Source organism: Dipteris shenzhenensis, chromosome 19 (assembly GCF_047967505.1).
Source record: "Dipteris shenzhenensis isolate YYH24624 ecotype China chromosome 19, Dip_SZ_1.0, whole genome shotgun sequence".
NCBI classification, from domain to species: domain Eukaryota; kingdom Viridiplantae; phylum Streptophyta; class Polypodiopsida; order Gleicheniales; family Dipteridaceae; genus Dipteris; species Dipteris shenzhenensis.
The window spans coordinates 41,646,252-41,668,802 of record NC_141614.1 but is presented as its reverse complement, the minus strand read 5'-3'; the positions used below and the strand labels follow the sequence as shown (position 1 = coordinate 41,668,802).

The 22,551-nt window shown below is 44.0% G+C and overlaps 1 protein-coding gene across 3 annotated transcripts in view; it reads right to left on the bottom strand.

Annotated features, from left to right (window-relative positions):
• Nucleotides 1–22,343, bottom strand: part of PAA1 (P-type ATP-ase 1) — a 139,031-nt gene extending 116,688 nt beyond the window's left edge. For all 3 annotated transcript variants that reach the window (XM_087390436.1, XM_087390437.1, XM_087390438.1), the window contains exons 1-5: nucleotides 21,874–22,343; nucleotides 13,384–13,437; nucleotides 11,292–11,454; nucleotides 6,352–6,435; nucleotides 5,886–6,166 (exon numbers count right to left, since the gene is read on the bottom strand). In XM_087390436.1, the coding sequence (XP_087246562.1) occupies nucleotides 5,886–6,166; nucleotides 6,352–6,435; nucleotides 11,292–11,454; nucleotides 13,384–13,437; nucleotides 21,874–22,314 (1,023 nt within the window). In that variant the 5' untranslated portion in view covers nucleotides 22,315–22,343. The remainder of the gene's footprint in view (nucleotides 1–5,885; nucleotides 6,167–6,351; nucleotides 6,436–11,291; nucleotides 11,455–13,383; nucleotides 13,438–21,873) is intronic.
• Between the last annotated feature and the right edge of the window lie 208 nt (nucleotides 22,344–22,551).

Here is a 22,551-nt window from a genome sequence, read left to right as displayed (position 1 = left end):
CTATCATATGCCTTCTCGAAATCAAGAAGAAGAATGGCGACAGGCTGCGCCTCCTCCCTGGCCCAGTCCACTACCTCCCAGAAAGTAAAGATATTATCCAGGATGCTACGGTCCTGGAGAAAACCGGTCTACGTCTCATGAATGATGTTTGGAAGGTGGCGTCTCACATGCAGGCTCAAGCCCTTAGCCAAGATCTTGTAAGCCGTGTCAAGATGGGTGATCAGCCTCCACTGATGAATATCTCATCTATTTCCCCCCTTCGGAATCAGGCAAATCCAACCTCTGCTCGAGGAATGTGGAAGGGATCCAGAGTCGGAGATCTCTTGGCAAGCTAACTTGAGTGAGGTGGAGATATACTCCCAGAAGCATCAAAAAAAGCTCGGAGTCAAGGCCGTCCTCTCTAGGGCACTTCTAGGCTGGACAACCCTATAAGGCCTCCCACAACTCCTCATCAGTGAAGGACACCCCCAAACGTCTACTAAGACTCTACAAAACAACTGAGGGAGCCTGCTCCCAAACCGGCTCTCTAGCCAGAAGCGTAGTTGGTCATCTCAAGGATCTCCTAAGGGTCTGTGTGAATATATCCCTGTGAGTCCCTGAGTCGCAGGAGCTGGATCCCTGCAGACCGTGGTCCTGTGGTCTGGAAAAATTGCCTGGTCATCCTGTCACCCTGTTGGACCCATCTGGCTCAGGAAGAGTGGTATGAAAACTCCGCTCAAGATTAGCAGCTCGTTTTTTGTAACAGCAGCTCATATTTCTACTCCACTTGCAGCTTCAGCTCCCGCTACATCTTTGCACGGTCCCACGACTATTCCCATGCCATTTCTAGTCAACCTCGCTGACATTGCAAGCTTTTACCTACTGAGAACATCAGATTTGGAGCTCCAGCCTGTAACCCATCACCAAAAAGAAGCTTAGCTTGCAATCTCAAACTGCAGAACCTGTTTCTGGAGCTGAACAGTTTTGAGACTGTTTTTTAACGTTTTCAAGTTCCATTTCGAATTACTTTGCTGTTTCTGACCTTTCAGTACATAGGCGACCCTGCCCCGCACCTGTCCATACACATCCGTGTGGATATTGTATAGTATGTACAACTAGGCTGCATGAGACACTTTGTCCAATCTCGATCAAATTCGAAATGAGGCCAAGGTTGCTTATTTTGCGCATGCAATTAAACAAAGGGGACAGCATGGATGCCTACCTCACACAGATAAAAGATTTTAGAGAGCAGTTCATCAATCTTGATGAGATTTCCCCGACTCACAGGTAGTGTCTACAACACTTGATGGGCTCCTTGAATCATATCAAGGACTTGCTATGATAGAGGCTAGTGGCCATGGGTAACCCTATCACGTGTCTACAACACTTGATGGGCTCCTTGAATCATATCAAGGGCTTGCTATGACATTGAGGCTAGTGGCCATGGGTAACCCCAATCACTATTCTTTTGATCAGCTTGTTTCCCTACTCCTGCCGCAGGAGCTAAGTCGTCAAAACAAGGATGCTTCTACGACATTGATACTAGTGACCATGGGTAACCCCAGTTAGGAACTTGCTATGACATTGAGGCTAGTGGCCATGAGTAACACCAATCACTATTCTTTTTTATCAGCTTGTTTCCCTACTCCTATAGGAGGAGCAAAGTCGTGAAAACGAAGATGCTTCTACTCTTGTAGATCAGGCCTTTGCCACTGTTACATGGGCAAAGGCAAAGGGGAGGAAAATTACAGCAAGCCCAAACCTTCATCTGGTACCTCGTCATCTTCTTCTCCTACTAACAGGAAGAAGAAGAAGCGCTGTAATTATTGCAGGAAGCCGGCCATGGCATCTCTAAACGTCGGAAGCGCATAGTTTTGGAGAATTCAAAGAAGCATCAAGGTCTTGCAATTACACATGCTCCTACTGCCAATGATCACTCTCATGAGGCAGCAAACCTAGCTCACAATGAGTGGGCATTTGTTGTGACCTGCCACTACAATCTGGAGATGCATGCTTCAGCTTTATCAATTACATATTCTAAGTCAGCCTTATATTTTGACAATGGTGCTTCTAAGCACATTACCTCCTACAAATCTCTTTCATTGCTTCTCCAACCTTCTCCATGAATTCATACACCAATCTTATAATGCAGCCCTCTTTGTCAGTGAGGCGAAGGGTAATAAAGAGATGTTTTACAATACCAATGATTTCCTCAGCTGCATACCAAAAGTCTCCATCAAATATGATGTCCTCAAACGCCCTTGCCTTTGGTTTGCTGGACTTATCCCATCCTATCCATTCCTCACTCACAACCATGCATCGCAAATTGGCCTTCACTTTTACCAAGCGTGCGAAGATAATGAAGAGATAGGCAAAGCGAGTTTTGGAAGGTTACCGAATGTCCAATGTGTTGTGCTTTGGCAGTGTCTCTAAATATAGAGGCTTAAGCGATGGTCTTGCATCTCCACTGCTTGCACAAACTCCATAAATGCAAATATTAAATGGCATATCACACTCGTAGAAGAACCTGCGACATGCCCTACGAGCATTTCTTGATAAGTTGAAGGATTGCCTTTCTTCTCCGATTCTACTTGAGGGTTGACTTGGCATTTTCAGCCACAACCCTAGTTATTTGCTAGCTCTTTTTTAGCTTTGTTTTTTCATGCATGGTATGATGTACTCCCGCATTAAGGTTGCTCCTGCGGTTTTCTTTCATACTTAATAGAAGTACTTTTTTGCCCAAAAAAAAAGTATTGAAAATCAATTATTCGGCAATGGCATTAGCTTCTATAGCTGCTTATTTTCCAAAGATATCAAGGTGATACAGCCCACTGTCAAGTGTTCTAGTGAGTACAATACAATTATCGTACCCATTATCATACATGGCACAACGATGATTCAAAAAGAACTATGGAGCCATGTGTGGAGACAGAGTCATAGCATAATGTCAGTATAACCCCTCTCATTACCTATGTCATCATATCCTCAAAGTACAAAGCAAAGCCGGCCCAATACCCTGGAGGACCTACCACTACAACAATGGTAGAATAAAATCAAAGATAGGGCACTGCTGACTATCTGTGGGTGTTGTATGGCTTGATCTCCTAGCAAAGGCTCTACGCCGAACCAAGGCTACAGGGACCCTTGTCGAGCGCACCCAACCCTAAACATGGAGGCAATGTCTCCAAGTGCAATCTTTGTGATTGTCCTCTGCCGGATATACATTGTCGCTGGCTCTGGATCATGTCTGTGTCGGAGGCCTGCAGAGTGATCACCTATGGTGTCCGGTTGGAAAAGTTGTGTGAACATGCTCTGGGAAGAGTCTGCCAATGTGTCCCATCCCTGTCTCCGTGATCTCAGTAAGCGCTCCCGATGTTTAACTGCCTCATGGATGAAGCAAACATCTCGGGTCTGGAAAGTCAAGGAAGCGGGAGGAGCCCGAAGCTATCTCTAAAGAGACAGTAATAATGGCCTCCGACCTTGTAGTATACTGGACATGTGAAGATGAAATGCTCCTCTAACTCAATCTCGTGTAAATCATACGAAAGTGCATATGCGCCTCTCCCTAGTTACTCCCTCAACTTGTCCACTCTCAATGCAAAGAGACACAGAATCGCCCGATAGAAATTCTCAGTGAATGGGGGAGGTGCATCCGAGTATATAGAGGAGGATCAATAAAACCCTCATCAAAGATAAGTAGGTAGTGGTCTCTATAGAAGCAAAGCTTCACTGAGAGTTCACTAGTACGAAATGAGTGTAGTTGTAGCAGGTCCTCGTGTAGGACTTGGTTAACCTCGTGATACCTAAGTGGGAGGAACGGTGTGTCAATGCTATACTGAAAGGAAGTATCACCATGTGTAGTCCCAACCTCTCAAACCACTTGCCTGTGTGTGCGTACCAGCATCTCTAATCACCTGGTCAAGTTTCTACTAGAAATGGTTGGAAGGTATGGGGTATTCCAACACCTCAGCTTACATAGCCCAATCTATGTGCAGCCTTGAGCAGCTCCCAACTCTAGCACATGACTGAGAAGCAATCACTTCTTCAGCCAGTAAATCAGTGTTTATTGTTTTACAAAAACTTGACTTTACACTAATTAAGGAGTATTAGCATGCATACATCGTCCATCTAGATAGCGAGCCTTGAAGAATCTTTGATTTCATTCTCCAGTATGATGCTAGTCAACTCCTTTCAAATAGTCCCCAGCTCTTTCATTTCTAGATCAAAACTTTCCTTGTACACATACACTAGTGGGTAAGTTTGGTTAGCCTTAAGTTGCTAATTCGACGCACAAGGACCGCCCTTTGGCTCAATAATAGTAGCATCCTTAGTTCAACATTCTAAGCAAGGCCTTTCTATGGTTTTTTGGTTATCCTTCCATGAGGGCTTCCTCTAATACTCGACTACACACGAGGGGGCTTGCAATTTCATGATGTCGATTGGTAGCGGACTCTGACATAGTCTTTGGGATAATTTGATTTTATGGTTTGCTTAAATGTCACTCATCTGCTTGTTCAATTTCTGCCATTGATTTCTTGTCTCTTGGGACACTGTAGCTTGGCTAACCGGAAGATAATCAAGCATTCTAATATAATTTTCTTCATCAGATCCATACTTAGCGGCATTGCAATAGACTGACCAAGCTGCCAAGATTGCTCGCTTTCTTGCCTTGTCCTTTGCTTCCATCTACTTTGATCGTGGAAGCTTATTGGAAGTTCAGCTACATGGCACATGTGGAAGGAAAAGGCATTTCATTTCTTGATCATAATCAAGCAGCTCTTTCAAATGTTTGAGTTACCATTGGGTCCGAATTGAATATACCCTTCATAGTATTCAGAACCATGTCCAATTGCAGTTCTCAAACTGCCCAAATCTACTATGACGCTTTTGGGGGACGTGGAGAAAGACTTTCTATTTAGTATGGACACTACTTGGATTTCCTGGCTTACTCTACTTTGGTTTGGTTTCCTATACAGATCTTTGTTGATTCTTAGGTTATTATGACATTGTTCACCGACTAATTTGTAACCATCGATGACTCGTATGTGTGTCTTGAGTTTTCACTTAAGTTGCTTTGGATTTTTAAAGCTGAGATTTGTGCTACAAAGGTATTAGTTATAATTTTCTTCTACTAAACAAAAAGGCCTATTTCAGTACAACCAATATGACGCGTACAGCTTAAGAACCTGGCTAGGCCCCCTCATCTTGAAGGCATGTTTCGTACTAATTACATCCTTCTGATGTCACACTACAGCCACATTACTTTCAATGCAGCTCTTTTACATGCATGTTATTCCCTCTATACTAGTTAGTGAGCTTGTTTGGAGGTAACAGAGGGAAAAGTTTGATGGTCAACAACACTAAAAGGCAAACGTATATTTCTAACTGCTAAGGAGTTCAATTCCCTCTGTCACGAAGTTTGCCTACTTAAAACAAAGAGGCAACTTCAGTGACTACTGGCAAATAAGATACTTGATCAGTAATCACTTTGGTAAAGTTCAATGACTAGAGAGCAAAGTGCAATGACTAACAGGATTAAAACATGCACTGGAAATAAGATACATGTTCAGTAATGACTCGTGGAAAACTACTGAGCAAAAAGCAAGCCCTATCTCTTTCCTCCTGGAATGAGACAACCAAGTAGCATAATCATGTCCTTCTCCAACCTCTATAAGCCGCCCAAATGATAAGTAAGATCACAAGGAGTTTGCCAACACACCTACCTAAACAATACCGAACCAGATAAAATGGAAACAAAACAAAGTCCTAACCTCACATACAAAAGCAATGTATGGTTTTACAACAGTCCAAATCATTAAATTGAATAATCAGAAACCCCTTCGAAATCCAACGAGTTTGGCAACCTTGTTCAAAAATCCTGACATAAGGGAAAGCATAGTTAGTACCATGTTTGGTAGCAAAGCAGCTATGGTACTGACTGTGAATGATGACACTGCTCCCAAACTGACCAATGTATTCATATTAGGTGCTCCTCTCATAAGGCTTTTCCACCCATCAACAATGAGCTTTCGTCCTGGTCCAGCCAAGGCTAACAGTGACAAGGACATCTGAAATCCAGTTGAATGGAAAAAATGTAGCCATGATGGTGCTAGGCGACCTAAGAGATGAGAAGCATGCCCGACCAAGCAGACAGCTGCAAGTGCACAGGCAACTGCCAACCTCCGACCTGCATAAATTAAAACAAGCATTCAAGTAAGCTTCTAAACCACATCATAAGCTTCATGCAAATAACACTTGGAGACATTTTGTCAAGCTTTTGAGTTCAAAATCACAAAACCAGGTCAATTTTGAGAGTGTGGCCCTCCATTAATTACTCAGCACTACAAACAAACAGCAAAAATCCGCACAGACCTGAGTCTTTCAGACGAGCAATCCTCTCCTCTCTTTTCTTTACAGCTGCAGGTGTTCGATTTTCCCCAATTCCTGATGACCTGTCTGTTCAAAGCACAAAAAGCATCCAATTTTAATGTGCATATTTCATAAAGCAACCGCAAATATGTTGATTATGAACTCACAAACAAACAAAAGCATTCCCTAGAGTGGGAGCCCAGAGTGGGAGAGGAGACCTGAATCTTGTCAGTTCTAGCTCAGATAGATCCTTTGGACAAGTTGATTTAACATTTACAGCGAACCAGTAAATATACTCCATTCAAAACGGCACAGTACGAAGAACGATTTACAGCAGAGGTGGGAGAGCAATCTCCATCCCAAAACCTCCAACAAAAACCCCGAAAACAAAGACCGCCAAGATACTACTTGATTTCCAAAGGACACCTTACAACTTAAGGCTCTGATGCAGGTGCAAATTTCCAACATTGAAGATACTAAGAAGTCGAAGATTCTTAGAGAATATACTCACACAATAACGAACAGCACCTAAGCTCCTATCATGGCTGAGGAGAGCAAGAGATTTAAAATTGTCTCCTAAATGTAAAGCTTGTAAAAGCAAGTAGGGTTCATTCAAACTCTCAAGCCTGTGGTTGAGAACATGTCTTATTTAAATAAAAAAGGATGCTGCTTCGCTTGCCAAAAGGAGGCCATGCTCTGAGTCATGGCTTAGCTTACTGTCCTACGATCAGATTTCTCCAAGGCAGCTCGGATTTACTTCAACAGATCAGACTAGCGACCGGTTGTTTTGTTGATTCCACAAACCTAGAATAAATAATGATTTTCATCATAGAGGCAGGTTTGCTCACCAACTCCACATCATACTAGAATAAAATTCAGAAATTTTATCTCACACAATATGCACAATGTGTGCTTTGTTTCGTTGAAGAGATCCACATCCACATGGATCTCCCAAAATATGCATGAGCATGCAAAAAATAATCAAGGGTATCACAATCCTGCTAGGGAACACTCCTCCAGAACCATGGATTCAAAATACCAATCCCTGTGCCCCCACAGGAGCTTGCAACACACGTGTTGGCCATTTTTTAAGGAGAGAGGTACTAAGGCTGTTGCTCAGGAGCTTATGCCAAATTTTGCAAGCTTTCCTCGTCAACTGCTGCAATTTTACTTGATTTGTGTATATACTCTCGCATGTTATCTTTCAGGAATTAGGTTTCACTGCATCCTCAAAACTCCCATCTTCAGCTCATATTTGTGAGTATTTCCTTCATTCCTTTAGGTATGTTGTGTCTTTGCACATGAAAGCATACTTGTCTCAATATTTCTTCCCCGTCTCCCCGTTTAGTTCCGACTTGCTTTCCCCTTTTCTCCCACTCTGGTGAGTTTTATGGAGTGAAATATCTTTTTTCTTGATTTGTAGAGTCCCTAATAGCATGCCCATCTACTCTCATTTTAGCCCTCCATGATTTCCATACACAAGCCCTCTTAGAATTCGGTTTAGACTTCAAATGTTTCTCTTACATCTAATAAGCTGTAACCTCAAATCGCACATTTTTACCGCATTTCTCAGCTCCACTTTCATGTACCTGAACGTGTCACCCCCCCCCCCACCAGGTGCCATTTAAGGGGGGAAAGACGAAGCAGGAAAACATTTTCATAAAGGGAAAAACTCAACCATTGACTTCATGAGCTACACCGAGGAAAGATCCAGGCAAAAATCCGAATCATGAACTAAGTCAAAATCTCAACGCAAAGATCACATACTATTTCCAGAAATGTTACAAAAATAATTTCTTGCTAAATCACTGCTTAATTCAATGTCAGAGAAACTCCCCCAAAATAGAACAAAGCTGCTCCAAAATACTGAAACTAAGCTTGCCTTTTTTTGTTACACTGAATGATCAATGTCAGTCGAATATTACAACATCAGTTGAATATCTTTCCAATATCATGGATACTACAAAAATATAATGATTGCATTGTAGAGAACATGTGTTCGCTGGCTCCTTTAGCCAGTTGAAATATAATATTTGGAGCCTCCTAAAAACAGAAACTATTCCTGCTGCACGTTCAAATGTAACAGATCTCAGCTTTGGAAGCGGTTATGGAAATCCCCACATATAAAGCCTGACAAATGGTGCTTTGGTGACTGCTTTAACCTCCAACAGGCTCTTCTGCAAAGCACATTTGCGTATCACTCAGTACTTGATTGCATACAGAATTTGTGAGGGACCACATTACCATGTAAAACCTTCTTAACAAAGAGAATTATTCACACAAACAAACGGGCCAGCTATCTCATCCTACCTGCACCTTTCTCTCTCAGTCTCATAGAACCCTTCAGTCTTTTGAAGACTTTAATAATCTCTCTCTCTCTCTCTCTCTCTCTCTCTCTCTGTGGACTCCAAATAAACAGATGAACTTCACATTAGAAGAGGAACCTTTGGACACAATCACCACATACAGATACGTAGGGCTGGCATCATAAGATAATTACAAGTAGAATGCATGAGTGGGAAAGAAGAATTTTGGAAGGTTTGAAAGCTGTATAAGCTTCCAAAATAAGTGCGGGAAGGCACACCTATGGAACTGGTAAATGAGAAAGCTTCTATATACCATTCTTGTGCACCCAGGCTCTTTAGAGCTTACTGGAGAAGAATAGAAACATTACATAAACGTTTTCTCATAGGAGAACTCGGGATCAAGGTACAAACACCCTACACCATCCTACTGGCTGAGACTTGTATGATAGCTCTCGAAGGGGAAGCATTATGCCAATGCATGGTACAAACTTGAGAAGATGAATGGAAGCAAGTACGACAGAAAGAAATGGAGGCTACAAAGACCACTGGATGGCACAGAGAAGGAAGGAAATGGATGGAGCATGGGGCATGCCAGAAGATATAAGTGGAATCAGAAATTTGGTAATGCAGAAAATGCTACCAAAACTATGGCAAGACCCGAGGACGAAAATGTAGTTTTACAAACAGGAAATTAATCTGATGGCCAGATATGAAATGGAAAAACACCTCACGGAGGTCACGGAGGATATATCAATGTTCAAAAGGCGTTTAAACTGCCAAATAAGAAACAGCTCGCATGACCTAGAGGTGGAGAGGGGCAGGTGGGCAAGACCCCGGATCCTAAGAGATGCAAGAATCTGCATGCTCCTAAAATGTCAAGCCTATGAACATGTCAAAGAAAAATATAGTGACAGCAAGAACCACCTGAAAACCCTGTTGGAACACCCAGCCAAAAGCTAGGGAGCTACCTAAAGGGATCCTAAAAACACTGCAGCAAAGTACTCGGGCTAGCGCACAAGTTAGCTAAGTGAGTCCTCACAACATAGCCAAGCTTTGTAAAGATTTCTTTCACTGGATGTAAAAGACCATTATTAGTTAATAGTGGTCACCACTCCCATAGATCCTGAAGGGTCTCAAGCGGAATTAATACAATCATATCATAGCATCTCTCTCTCTAACACACACACACACACACGTGGAGCTTTTTGGGCCTGTGCATGCCTCAGCCTATGAAATAACCAAAAAGCAGGAGATATTCTAGGTCCCTTGAAACAGGCATATTGTCAAAGAACTCCCTAGGACAGGATAGTGACAACACTCGAATACCATCGTCACTATGGACACTGACACATGGGACACTTTATGGCACATAAAATTAGAATTATTGATTTGCCAAGCAATATGCATACCTATCTGAGAAGTTGTTACAAAAAAGACATAAAACTACATAGGATGTACGAGATATTTCTTGATTAAGTAACAATCATCACCTGGTTATTACTAAACTTCAATTTGCTAATAGAGAAATAAGTGGGTGATGCAAGATGCATGTTCATCCATATCCTTTGAAAGCTTCCAATTCCATTGATTTGTCATATATCGGCATTTCCAGATTTCTCTGCAAGTTTCTCCATGTAGTTTTAAACCTTTGCAACACAAGTTTCAATGTGGACATTGTATGACAGGGTGAGTGGATAAGTATCTACTTGAAACTAAATATCTAAGTATACAACGCCCACTTTGCTTTGTAGCTAGTATTTTACAAAAGGATTACTTTAGTTTTCAGAGCCTAAAAATCGTGTAAAACAGTTAAGACAACTTGGACTCCCTTTATCCATAGATCCTGCAATCACCTCTCAAACTCAAGCATCCCTGAATCCTAAAAAGTTCTTATGACGTTTTACTCTAGCATTCCTTGCAAATTAAGCCCCAAAGTCTTTCTTACTGCCTTCCCAATCCCTGCATCTGGTAGATCTCTAAAGTTCAATACTTCACTCTACCACCTCCAGATGCTCCAATTCATTAAAGAACTTTATCCCCAGCATTCCTTGCATAATGCAGCCCCCTCTACAATCATGTTCTAGCATTGCAATCATGTGCAAGGGAATGGTATGGCTTAACAAGTCGTGGAAACTTAGTTGGAGTACTTTTCATTTGGCTGTTTCCTTTAAGTCCATATTAATAAGATGACTGATTTGGATTCCGTCACTGTTCAGAACGCCTCCAAGATTCAACAATGTAAGACAAGTTAGCATGGATATATAAAGAAAGTGGAAACAGCATGATACAAGCAGAAATAGAAAAGTTAAATTGAAATTTTGATCCTAGAACAAAAACAACAAGTCTATAGGGCCATAATTTCAGAAAATGTCTTAACCTGAAAAGATATTGAAGAAACAATGGCCAGAAGCAGACGTGAAAATTTGGCAAAAGAGAGAGATTCTAAAGCAATTTTTATGTACAAAGCAGGAAATCGAAGCCAATGTTGCATGGAAGCAATTGACCAAACAGTACTCTATTACTATTTATCTTTAGCCTTGAACTTCCCCTTCACACTACAAATTTGGAAATCCAAAAAGAGCAACACTACTGAAAACAGACATGTTTGATGATAATGGGCTATACACCATGCCATACCTCTCACACTTGACTTGAAGCCACAGCTTGATAGCTGCTTTGCAAGAACTTCTCCAACCTCTCGCTTAGTCATTTTGCCTTCTTGATTTATCTCAGGGCCAACTGACACCTTTACTACTGCTGTCTCTGTCGCCAAATTAACAGATGCATGAATTACATGTGGCTGCCAAGGAGAAACATGCTGATTGCATTAGCTACATCTTACAAGCAATATCATATCCCAAAAACAATATACCTTTGTAAGACTAGAATAAGTCCAATCATACAAATTTAGATTTTTTGTTGTTCTAAAGACCAAAAATCTACACAGAAAATAAAAGGGAAAATGAAAGAGAAGAAAAAAGAGGTAAACAATATCATATCCAAAAAACAAGCTTATAATATATGGCAAACAAGAGACATAGCACAGGATGACTTGGCAGAGACTATCAATTACATACAATATGGAAAGGATAATATCAACTGTAGACAATCACAACTCCATGCCGATTTTTTTATTTTTTATTTTTTGCAAAGAAAGGAACCTTCTATTAATGATTGGAAGGATGACTTGGCAAAGACTATCAATTACATACAATATGGAAAGGTTAATATCAACTGTAGACAATCACAACTACATGCCGATTTTTTTATTTTTTACTTTTTGCAAAGAAAGGAACCTTAATGCTTGGAAAAACCTCCATCCATAGTCAACAGCCCCAAAGGTGCTGAGTTGGCTGAAAGAGAAACCAGCCTGTTCCAAAGAACCCAGCTCACTGCTTAGTGAATCTCTGAAACAGGGGCTAACAACCAAGGAGGGGGACTATACAACCGACGAATCGCTCACGGCATGAGAATGTAGAAAACACCTGCAGGCCAAACCTTGCAGAAGCGTGCCCACCTTGTGGTGGTCGCCGTGGAACCCGGGGTCCCGTGCTCCCAAGTGGATCGCAGGGTGTAGATGATGTCCTGCCAGATGGCGACCAGAGTGGTAGCGGAAGGAACCGGATGCTCAACCATCACAAGGCTGCAGCAAGACACCCATACGTTCCATGCAGTAATGCTAGCAAGCACCTCCCACACGCTCTCCTCTGATGGAGGAGGAGGAACTGGACTGGCGGGGGGGGCGCCTCGTGAAGCTCAATCCTTTGGATGCTCTATCCCTGGATCCTATATGCAGGAGAAGCCTCGTCTATCTGGAAAGCATGGCCTCTCTCTGTCAACCAGGGCACCATTCCCTAGGTGAGATCCCTCTGCAGGCACTGTAATCGGGCCACAATCCAAAGGGATCCCATCCAAACCCTCTGTGCTTTGGGGCAGCTCCATAGGCAATGAGGTATCATCTCAAGGACATTGCCAATGCAACAGTCCATGCAAAATTTCATGACAAATTTACAATATAGGCTTGCAAAATTTTCTTTATGGCATATACTAAGGTCATGGTAGTGTGTACTACATATGCATAGCTGGATCACTCCGCAGCGTGGACATATAGCTTCTCTTTTCTGGGTTGACGTTGTTACAACCATTTAAAACACACATGAGAGTTAACAAAAAAATCATTCACTTGCAACTTCAGGGAGGCTTCAGGTATTTAAAAGTTAGAAGGGTTGGACTATAGCTTTTACCTTGCACTGTTGGATTAGTAACATACAGAAATGTTTAAAATCTTATCATTAGTGCATGCGTAAAGAGACGTCTGCTTTATTATTCAATCAATATGCAAAACCACCTCTCTCTTCTGCAAAGGCTAAGGATATGATGCATTTGATCAACTATAAAAAGACTACCTCTCTCTTCTCCACACATTAAAAGCAGGCCTACCATCTGACCCTCAATGGCAAAGCTTATCACATGCAGTCCCTGGCAGGCTCAAACAATAAAAGTATCAAATACAATAGCTTCATGAACAATGAAAAGACAGTCATATGGAGAATAAGCAGCTACATGCTGCATGCATGACCACCAACAAAATCACACACGGTACTCTCTCAAATCACCCCAATAAGATCACATTGAAACTCTTCCCTTACCAACCTAAAGAGACCAAAATGAGATTTACTCCCCTTCAAGATGCCTCAATATTGCATTAATTGCAATCTTAAGAATATACCTGAGATTCCAAAATCTTTTTTACAGATGATGCACAACCACCACAAGACATGCCCTGAAAACCAATAAGCAATAGAAGGTCAGATTATATTTTCATCTAGAATATTCAGAACAAATACATACCTAAAGAAGAAGGTAGAATAACTAATATGCAAAAATATTAAGATAATAAAACTCCCTTGAAGTTTCCTTATTTCTCTAAAACACAGGACAATATTCCTTGAGGGGAAAAAGAAGCAAGTAATACAGTCACGCTTGAATCCGAAAACGCCACCCAATGCTAAATTGCAGAGAAAAGGACCAAAGACAAATCAATCAAAAATACACAACCACTTTGTGAATGATCACTCCTTTTTGTTACATACATGTATGCTTTCCAATGGTTGCTAGAAACAAATTTGTCAATATCCATTCCTATCCTGATTTCCATTTATACAAAACTTTGAGACCAACAAAAAAAACCTAGAGGCAAGGAAGAGTTAGTCAATCCTTAATAAATTCACCAAAAAATCTCAACAAGAACTGCCACTTGATTCAACAGTTTCAAATCTTGATCCCAATGCGAACAAAAAATACAGTAGACAAATCAAGAAGGAAGGAGAAAGAGGGAGAAATCCCTCAAAAAATTAGGGAAGGGAGTGTGAGACAAAGGGGAGCAATGAGCAAGAGTGAGAGCAAACGTAAGTGTACTGAATAACTGAATAGAATGAGTACAAAATGAGGGTGAAGTGACAAAACCCTATCCTATCCACTAACCGTAGTTAGGGATTGGACTGTGGTTAGGGAGAAAGAAAGAAAGAAATTTTATTAGAGTCTTCAGAAGACCGATGGGCCTATGAGACTGAAAGAAAACCTGATACAAATCACAGTAAGGGTGGAGCTACTGAAAGGAGAATCATCACCCGTGCTGAATCCTAAGTCTGATCATACATAATCAAATACATCTGGGTATGACAATGAAAAGAAAAAAGACTGGAGTGGAACGGAATCCTCCGTATGTCATGTCGCCCTAGCTGGTGCATAGCTGGTGATGGGACGCTCGCATCCGCCAAGGGGTCCCGTGCATCTCCGTCTCCTAGAGGAGGCTCGACGTAAGACCAGAGCTACCATGACTCCCGTGGGGCATATCCCGGCCCCCGGGTCTAAACAATGATGGGAGGTCCCCCAGAGTGATCTGTGTATCCCCTCGATGTCTCGTGTGTCGTGTTGCAATCATCGGGTCGGGATCGCTATCACGTCTGCGGCTAGACATTGGACAATCAATGTCACTCGATGGGAAGAACTATGTGATCCTGCTCTGAGGTGTCTGATGGTGTGGCCAAGCCCCGTCGCCTGAGTAAGTACTCTCTATGTCGGACCCCCTCGTGAATGAATGCCGCGAGACATCTCTGATCTGGGTAGACGAGGAATCTGGGTAGGCGAGGAATCTGGAAAGGAGCCCGGAGCCGTCTCTGAAGAGAATGGTAGCGACCTCGGATCTCGTAGTACACTGGGCACCTGAAAATAAAATGCTCCTCCGACTCAACCTCCTGACAGTCGCACAATATGCATATGCGATGCTCTCTAGGGATCCCCTCTGCTCTGCCGCTCTCTATGCGGAGGCAGTGTGATGATACCCGAAACTGTCCGATGGAGATCCGTAGTGAGTGAGGCATATGAAGCTCAGTGTACCTCGGTGGTGTGATGAATCCCTCCACCGAAATACGAAGACAATAATCACTGTAGAAACTCAGGTTCATTGGGAGCTCCCTCGGCTCCAGCCAGGTCCTGAAGGTATGTAGCTGCAGGAGATCCTCTCAAATGACCTAGATGGTGTGTGGCCCGATCGGGATGGTGGGTGGGAGTACCGGAGGGGCATCTAAACTATACTGAAAAGGAGGTATCCTATCGATGTGAAACCCTAGTCTCACAAACCACCTGTGAGTCCGTGCATACCAGCATCGCTCGTCTCCCTCTGCTGCCAACCTCATGGAGGAATCGAGAGCCAACCATGGCAACCTCTGTCTCCTTGATGTGTAGTCCCCATATGATCTAACCCGGTATAGATATGTGATGATCTGAAAGGCTGCATATAGCTGGAGTGGAGAGGCACCAAACTCGACCTAAATGATTGATGTGATGTGGTACAAATGGTTTCCCCCGGATCATCCGTGAGAGCATGAGGATCTATAGGCACTCCACTCGTGTCCACTCTATCTCCGAAGTGTCAGGTCCCCAACAAGGGCTACCATACATACCGGCTGGTCGGATCAAGGAGTCAAAGAGAAGAGCCTTGGTCTGAGGGTCTTGAAAGTGGGAGTGGAAGCAATGTCTCTCTAGCCGAGCCAGTGAGGCGTATCCCCTACTCAATCTGGCCTGCATCGCTAGTCTCATCGTGAAGATCGGGGCGGAGAAGATGACCCCCAAGTACGTGTATGAGGATACGATCTCAACTGGTGACCCACCGAAAGTAAAAGTAAACTGCTTCCATTGCATGTTTGCTCGAGAGGTGTTAAAGATCATGACCTTGGTCTTGCCAAGGTTGACCTCCAAATCATGGGATAAACAAAAAGCCTGCAGTGCATCTAGGTGTCGCTAGAGCTCTTCGAGTGTGGACGACAAGAGTGCCACGTCATCTGCATAAAGTAGGATCCTGATGATGATCCCGGCAAGTGAGCAACTGGTCCCTCCGGAAGCCCCCATGAAAGTCTCAAGCTCATCAATGTAGAGGCCAAACAAGGTTGGTCATAAGAGGCAACCCTGTTTGACCCCTATGATACTCAAAATCTCATCTGTACAACCTGCGCCTGTCCAAACTCGACCTGAGACTCTCTCATAAAGTGCCATGACTGCCTAGATGATCTCCTGATTAAATCCCAGTGCCTGTAGGCGTGTGATGAAACGAGCTCGAGGTACTGTGTCAAAGGCTTTGCGAAAATCCACAAAGCAGCAATATGCTCTCTCCTTCCGTGATCTAGCCTCCTCAATGACACTCCTGAGTATGAGTATGTGATCCAAAGTCCCATGGTCTCGCCTGAAACCGGCCTGACCCTCTGCTCTGAGCTCTCTCATCTCTGCGAACAGGCTCACCGACACATCCAATACAGCTGCATAGATCTTGGACATCACATGTCCAATCATGATAGTCCTGCAGTTACTCGGGTCCATATCATCCCCTGCCTTGTAGATGGGGGTGATGGTGTGGAGTGTCCAAGTGCGGGGGAAGCCAAGGCAAACGACGTCATTGAATAGCTTTGCTAGGATCGGGGCTAACGTGTCAATCCCATATGCGATAAACTCGATGCATAGCCCCTCGTGATCCTTAGCTCGGCCATTGTGTAGTTTCAATGTTGCGTCCTTGACTCCCCCTCGCGTGAACAACGTGCAAGTGGTGGGGCGAGGTGTGTGTATGAGATCTGGAGTAGGCCGATGTGGGACATCATAAAGATGGTGTGCATACGTGTGCCAAACACTCGTGTCAGTGAGGGGTGATGGAGATCGACGCTCAAGGAACCTCCGCCAAAATTCTTTAGAGTTGCTGCTGTACAAGATGTTCAGCAACTGCTCCTCATTTCGACTAAGAAATGTCTGCTTCTTCCGACGTACGAGACATCGGTACTTGCGTACCGTGTCTGGTTCGAGAGGTGACATATGATTTCAAGTCGGAGTTATCGGCGATAAGCCTTGCACTCCGCATCGTACCAGTTGTTGCAGGGTACGAAACCAAGAGGTGGTGGTCTAGTAGACCGTGTGGTGTGGGGAAAGATTTGGAGGGCAACCTCATGGAGTGTGTGACTAATCAGGTCAGCACAGTCCTCTATGAGTGGTATGTGATCGATGTAGGTTAGGAGTCTGTTTAGGCATCCAGAGTAGGCAGGGGAGAGGCTGTGATCAAAGTATATGTCGTGGTAGGTGTCGTGCTTCCTATGTGGTGTGTGTGGTGTGGCTAAGCGTGGGGTGGCGATAGTGAAGAATAGGTATGTGTGATCAGCTCCTAGAGGGAGTGGTGCTACGGTGAAGTCGGTGATACATGAGGTGAAGGTAGGGGATCCCATGATGTAATCTACTATACTAGTGCCCCCCCTGTGTGGGAAGCAAGTAAAACCACCTAAGGAGGGCCATAGGTCAAGCCCGTTGTAGATGATGAGATCATGCATCCTGCCCAGATCAAGGAGCACGTGTCCATATGGTGTAATAGGACCGTGTCAGTCCGATGAGATCCTGGTCATACCTGCTCCGTCGAGGTCCATATATATACCTTTGTAAGACTAGAATAAGTCCAATCATACAAATTTAGATTTTTTGTTGTTCTAAAGATCAAAAATCTACACATAAAATAAAAGAGAAAATAAAAGAAAATATGAAAGAGAAGAAAAAAGAGGTAAACCAAAACTTTTAAGAAAAACAAAAGGAAGACATACTTAGCAAGCAAAGCAACACTTATGTCATCATCAATGCCCAAGCATAAGTAGCTATACTAGGTTTCTAAAGACTTGCGGAGTCTCTTGGGCAAACCCAGTGCTTACTAAAATACGTCAAATAAACAGAAGAGAAAGAAAACAAGAAATAAAGAAGAAAGGAAGCAGGTGACTAAGCAAAAATAAACAAGCAAGTCAAGAAACAAAATCTTCCAAAAAACTGGAAGATCGCTCTCTCTCTCTCTCTCTCTCTCACTCTCACTCTCACTCTCACTCTCACTCTCACTCTCACTCTCACTCTCACTCTCACTCTCACTCTCACTCTCACTCTTGTTTAAAACGTAAAAAGCTAAATGGTCCTTTACACTTATGTATTGTTTCCTACAAAGAGTCAAAAATACATTTCTAACTTAGAAAGCACAAGCATACTCAAACAAACTCTCTTTTGAAATTAAAAGAAAAACGGGCTATTCAGCTCCCCGCTTTTTGTTTTCAGCTTATGTTCAATCATTCTAAACATACCTAAGGCCGATACACCATAGATAAAAGACTTCATATCTAAGATTGTGTGTATTTTTTTCATTATTTTCCTTGGATTATACCTCTTGTGTAATAGTAAAGTGATCAAATTACTACATTGAGTGATAAAAGACTCCTTAGTTGTACAAAGGCGGGAAAATCTATGGAATTGGGAAGAAATGACTCCATATTTTGCCAAATCAGAAATGTTTGAGTCAATGTGAGGCATTTTTATAATGTGTAAACCACTATATTCAGGTTGTTCACGTTTATCATATATATCAACCTCTAATCCTATGGTAGATTGAGAAATTCTAAGATCTAAGAAAACACAAGAATCCCCTCTTGAAGTGCAGTTCAATTCACAAGAGTCACGAGGATAGATTCCTTCTCCAAAAGCACTAGCGTCTTTGTACATAAAGTCTTGAAAGTTAGGAACATCTGGTACAAATAAATCATCTATAAAACGCCTAACTTGGCTAAGCTTATGTAAAATGATAGGGCAGGTATTGATAGAAATAAGACGTTGCATAAACTCAAATTCATAAGTGAAAAGATAAAAGTTTGCTAAAAAGATGGCACAATTAGTGCCCATGGGGATTCCTATAATTTGTTGAAACAAAGAATCACCTAGTGTGATGTAAAGATTATCTAAAAGAAAATCTATCCAAGAGCAAACATCTTCCACACTTACTACCTTTGTGTATCTTTTCTTTTTAGAACCTATGTCATGATCTTTATTTTTTAGCCACAAGAAGTCAAAGCATAAGGCTGTTTTCTCAACTTTTAGCACTTTGCATCTATCTTTGTCAAATCTCAGATTGAAAACTTCAACCACTAAAGGTGATCGCCTCCTCCATGGGCGTCATAGTGGTATTGGTGCTATCTCGCATGATCCCTCGTATCTGAATGTTAAGGGCTTTCGAAGCCCTCTGCTACTGCTCCTGTATAGCGGCTGAAACGGTTGCCTTTGCGGGCTCCCGTTTCACCACGTCCACCCACCTAGTCGTCTCTGCTATAGCCGACTGTATCGTGGCTATCTGTGCCTCCATCTCTGTGACTGGGGTCCATCCAGGTGCTGCTCTCAGGGTCTCGAGCTCCTCTCGAAGCTATGTGATATCGTGTCTGAGCCCTTGGATAAGGATGTCCTAGTGGTGTATAATGCGGGCCTGCTCCTCGGTGTATCGGGCCTGGTCCTAAGTGTAATGTGTCAGCTCTGCCTGACGGGCCCAGATGATGTGTATCTCAGCCAATAGGGAGTCCCAAGCATCTGGTGGGGGCCTAAGGTATCCTAGTCCAGGTGGATACTGGATCTCGGGAGGGATTGGAAGAGGTTGTAATGGGGATGGGGACAGCATGATCTGGGCGGGGGAGTGGTGTGTAGGAGTAGCGAGGCCAGACGAGGTGATGAAGGGTGGCTGATTGAGAGAGAGAGGGGATATGAGGGAAAAATACTATGGAGCCGTGGACGGTTGAGCTAGTGGTGGGGCTATTGGAGAGGAGACCTATGATGATGATGTAGGAGAGGGGGAGGAGAGAGGTGGCGTAGATAATGAGACGGATGATGGTGGTGAAATAGTGGTGGTAACCATAGAGGTCGAGGATGTGGTGAGTGGGATGGGCTTCTAGTGGGCCCCTTTCTTCTGAGCCGCGGTGCTGTCCACTATCAAACCGCTCCAGTTGCTACGTTTATTGAAGTCCTCCAAGTGTTTTCCCTTTGTCACTGTTCCCCTTCCCCATCTCCTCGCATACGTGAATTTGGCCCAAAGGGTCTCCCACCTAGTCCCTTGTCCTCATCATCCCCCTTAGAGCAGGTGCAGGATGGAGAGACAAGCAGCATGCAGCAAAGACAGATGAGCAAGGGCGGAGTAGAGGGAGGTGCGGCCAAACGGGGGCGACTGAGGCACAGCCAGCAGGGCAAATGGAGGCGCAGCCAAACCGAGGGGCTGTTGCATGTGGAGGCCCGAGGAGGTGCGAGCCGGGCAGGGGCGTAGCGACCATGGGGGGCTGCAGGAGGCGCAGCCACAGCAAGGCGGTGGGAGGGAGGCGCTGGGCAGAGGAGGGGAGGAGCTGGGCAGCGGGAAGGAGGAGCGGGGAGGCGGTGGAGGGAGGGAGGAGTAAGGCGACCGGAGGGGGGGGGCTGCAGGAGGCGCAGCAACGGCAGCAGGGCGGCGGGAGAAAAACCTCAATGAGGGAAAAGTGCCCCTACCCTACTTATTACAATACATAGGCCACTACCTAGAATATAATAATCATTCTAACAAGGAGGAAATGATGCTCCGGCGTGAAACGTGCTCAAGAGGATTAAAGAGTACAACACAGTATTAGGATGCCAATCCCACCGCCCTTTCAAAAAGGGGGTGATGACTTTAAGGCCTAGAGGACAAAATATTATTACATTACATGATACCATGGGGATAGGCATGTCCCCACCATTTATACCTAGCTCAAGTGCCAATTGGCAATATCTTATAAGCACGTCTTAGGGGGCCATACCACATCACCTTGACATGCACCCATCACTCGCACTCTAGTGCAGCCAATCAAGTAAGACCATTCACCTATGTATATGCTAGATACATTCTAACTGGACATACTATGACAGTGCCAACTGGAAGCCTTAAAACCTAGCTTTGCACAAGGTCAAGTTGACCCTCCTCATCTCCTCTCAAACTAGGTTTGGTGTAAGGAGGTGCAAGAGCAATGGAAGGACCCTGTCAATCCAAGGAAGAATTTAACTAGGCCTCTTTCTCTTCAATGGGCAATTTCTGGCAAAGTGCCCAAAAGGAACTCACATGATGAGGGTCTACTTTCACAAACACAGTGAAATTCATTAGACCAGTAACTCATATCTCAAGTCTCACACAATGTTATGGTCTACTTCCACGTGTCATGCATAGACAAGCGGCAAAGGCGGCAGAGGTACTGGAACTAGTGCTCGGTGTCAAGCCTATGCATGTAAGGGCCTACCCTTTTATAGAAGACGACACGTATGTCTACCAGTGGGCTATAAACCAAAAAATTGGTATACATAGTTAGCTTTTCACAAGGTGAAAAGCATACTTCCCGAGAAATTAAAGAATGACCATTCTTCTCACTACGCCAAGTTAGTCACATGCCCATCTTTGCTTTTATTGCTTTTCTCAAGCATTTGGTCAGTATTTAGTAACGCTGATGACTTTACTTAAGACCACATTATGTTGTTGCACCGGTGGGATTTTAGCAAAGGTCTACCATTTGATGTGACTTTTTGAGTCACGAAGAGCAAGAGCTTGCTAAAACGCACATTCTGATGCTGATCTATGTATATCTTGGTGCTATGAGAAGCCAGGATATATGGCCTAGAGAAGGTGACAAACCGTCAATGGGAATAAATACCAGGTTCCTTTAGAGCTAGCATTATAATCCCTCCGTCATCTCTGCATAATGAGTGCTAGAAGGTACGACTTCGGAAAGCGACAAACACGATGAATACAACTTTTTAGAGTTCGATTAGACAACGATCACACATATAGTAGCTTAATCCTTCCAAACCATGCAGCTTTAGCTGGATGAAACCTTAGATAATAACGTACCCCCACGTCAAGAAAAATGACATCTTCGGCAGAAGTGGAGACCGTGAAGTCCTCGGGCTCAGCACCAAGCGCTTGGGCTCCAGTGGCGCTTGCTGTGAACCCATCACCGCCACCGGGCCCGCCGCCGCCCCCGCCGGACCCTCCACCGAGGCCATGGCCACCGCCTCCGGCACCAGCAAGGACGGCACTGGAAATGCAAGCAGAGGGAAGGTAACTGTGTCTGGGGCAGCGAGGGAGGGAGGGGAGGAAAGGGAGGGAGGAAAGCAGGAAGGAAGGGAGGTGGCGATGAGGAGGGGAGTGGGAGGGGAACCAGAAAGGGAGGCGACTGGAGATGGGGAGTCGGGGGAAGTGGGGGTGGCTATGGAGGGAAGCTATGGAGGTGGAGGGGAGGGGAGGAGCAAAGGGGCTACAACGATGAAATTGGGCAAGAGCTCGCTCCATAGCTTGAAGCCTGTAGCTGCTCTGTGTTATGCTCTCTTCAACATCAGTAAGCATTTTCAATGAAGAAAGATTTCCCACGTGTTAAATGCTGCGTCCCTTTCGGTTTACTACACCGTACCAAAGTACGTTCCTCATTCGCCATCTCTCATCTTAGGATGGTGTGGCCACTAGCCTCCAAGGCTTTTGGCCTCCAAGGTTTGGGCTTTCCGCTTCCGACCCCTAGATCACCGATTCAAA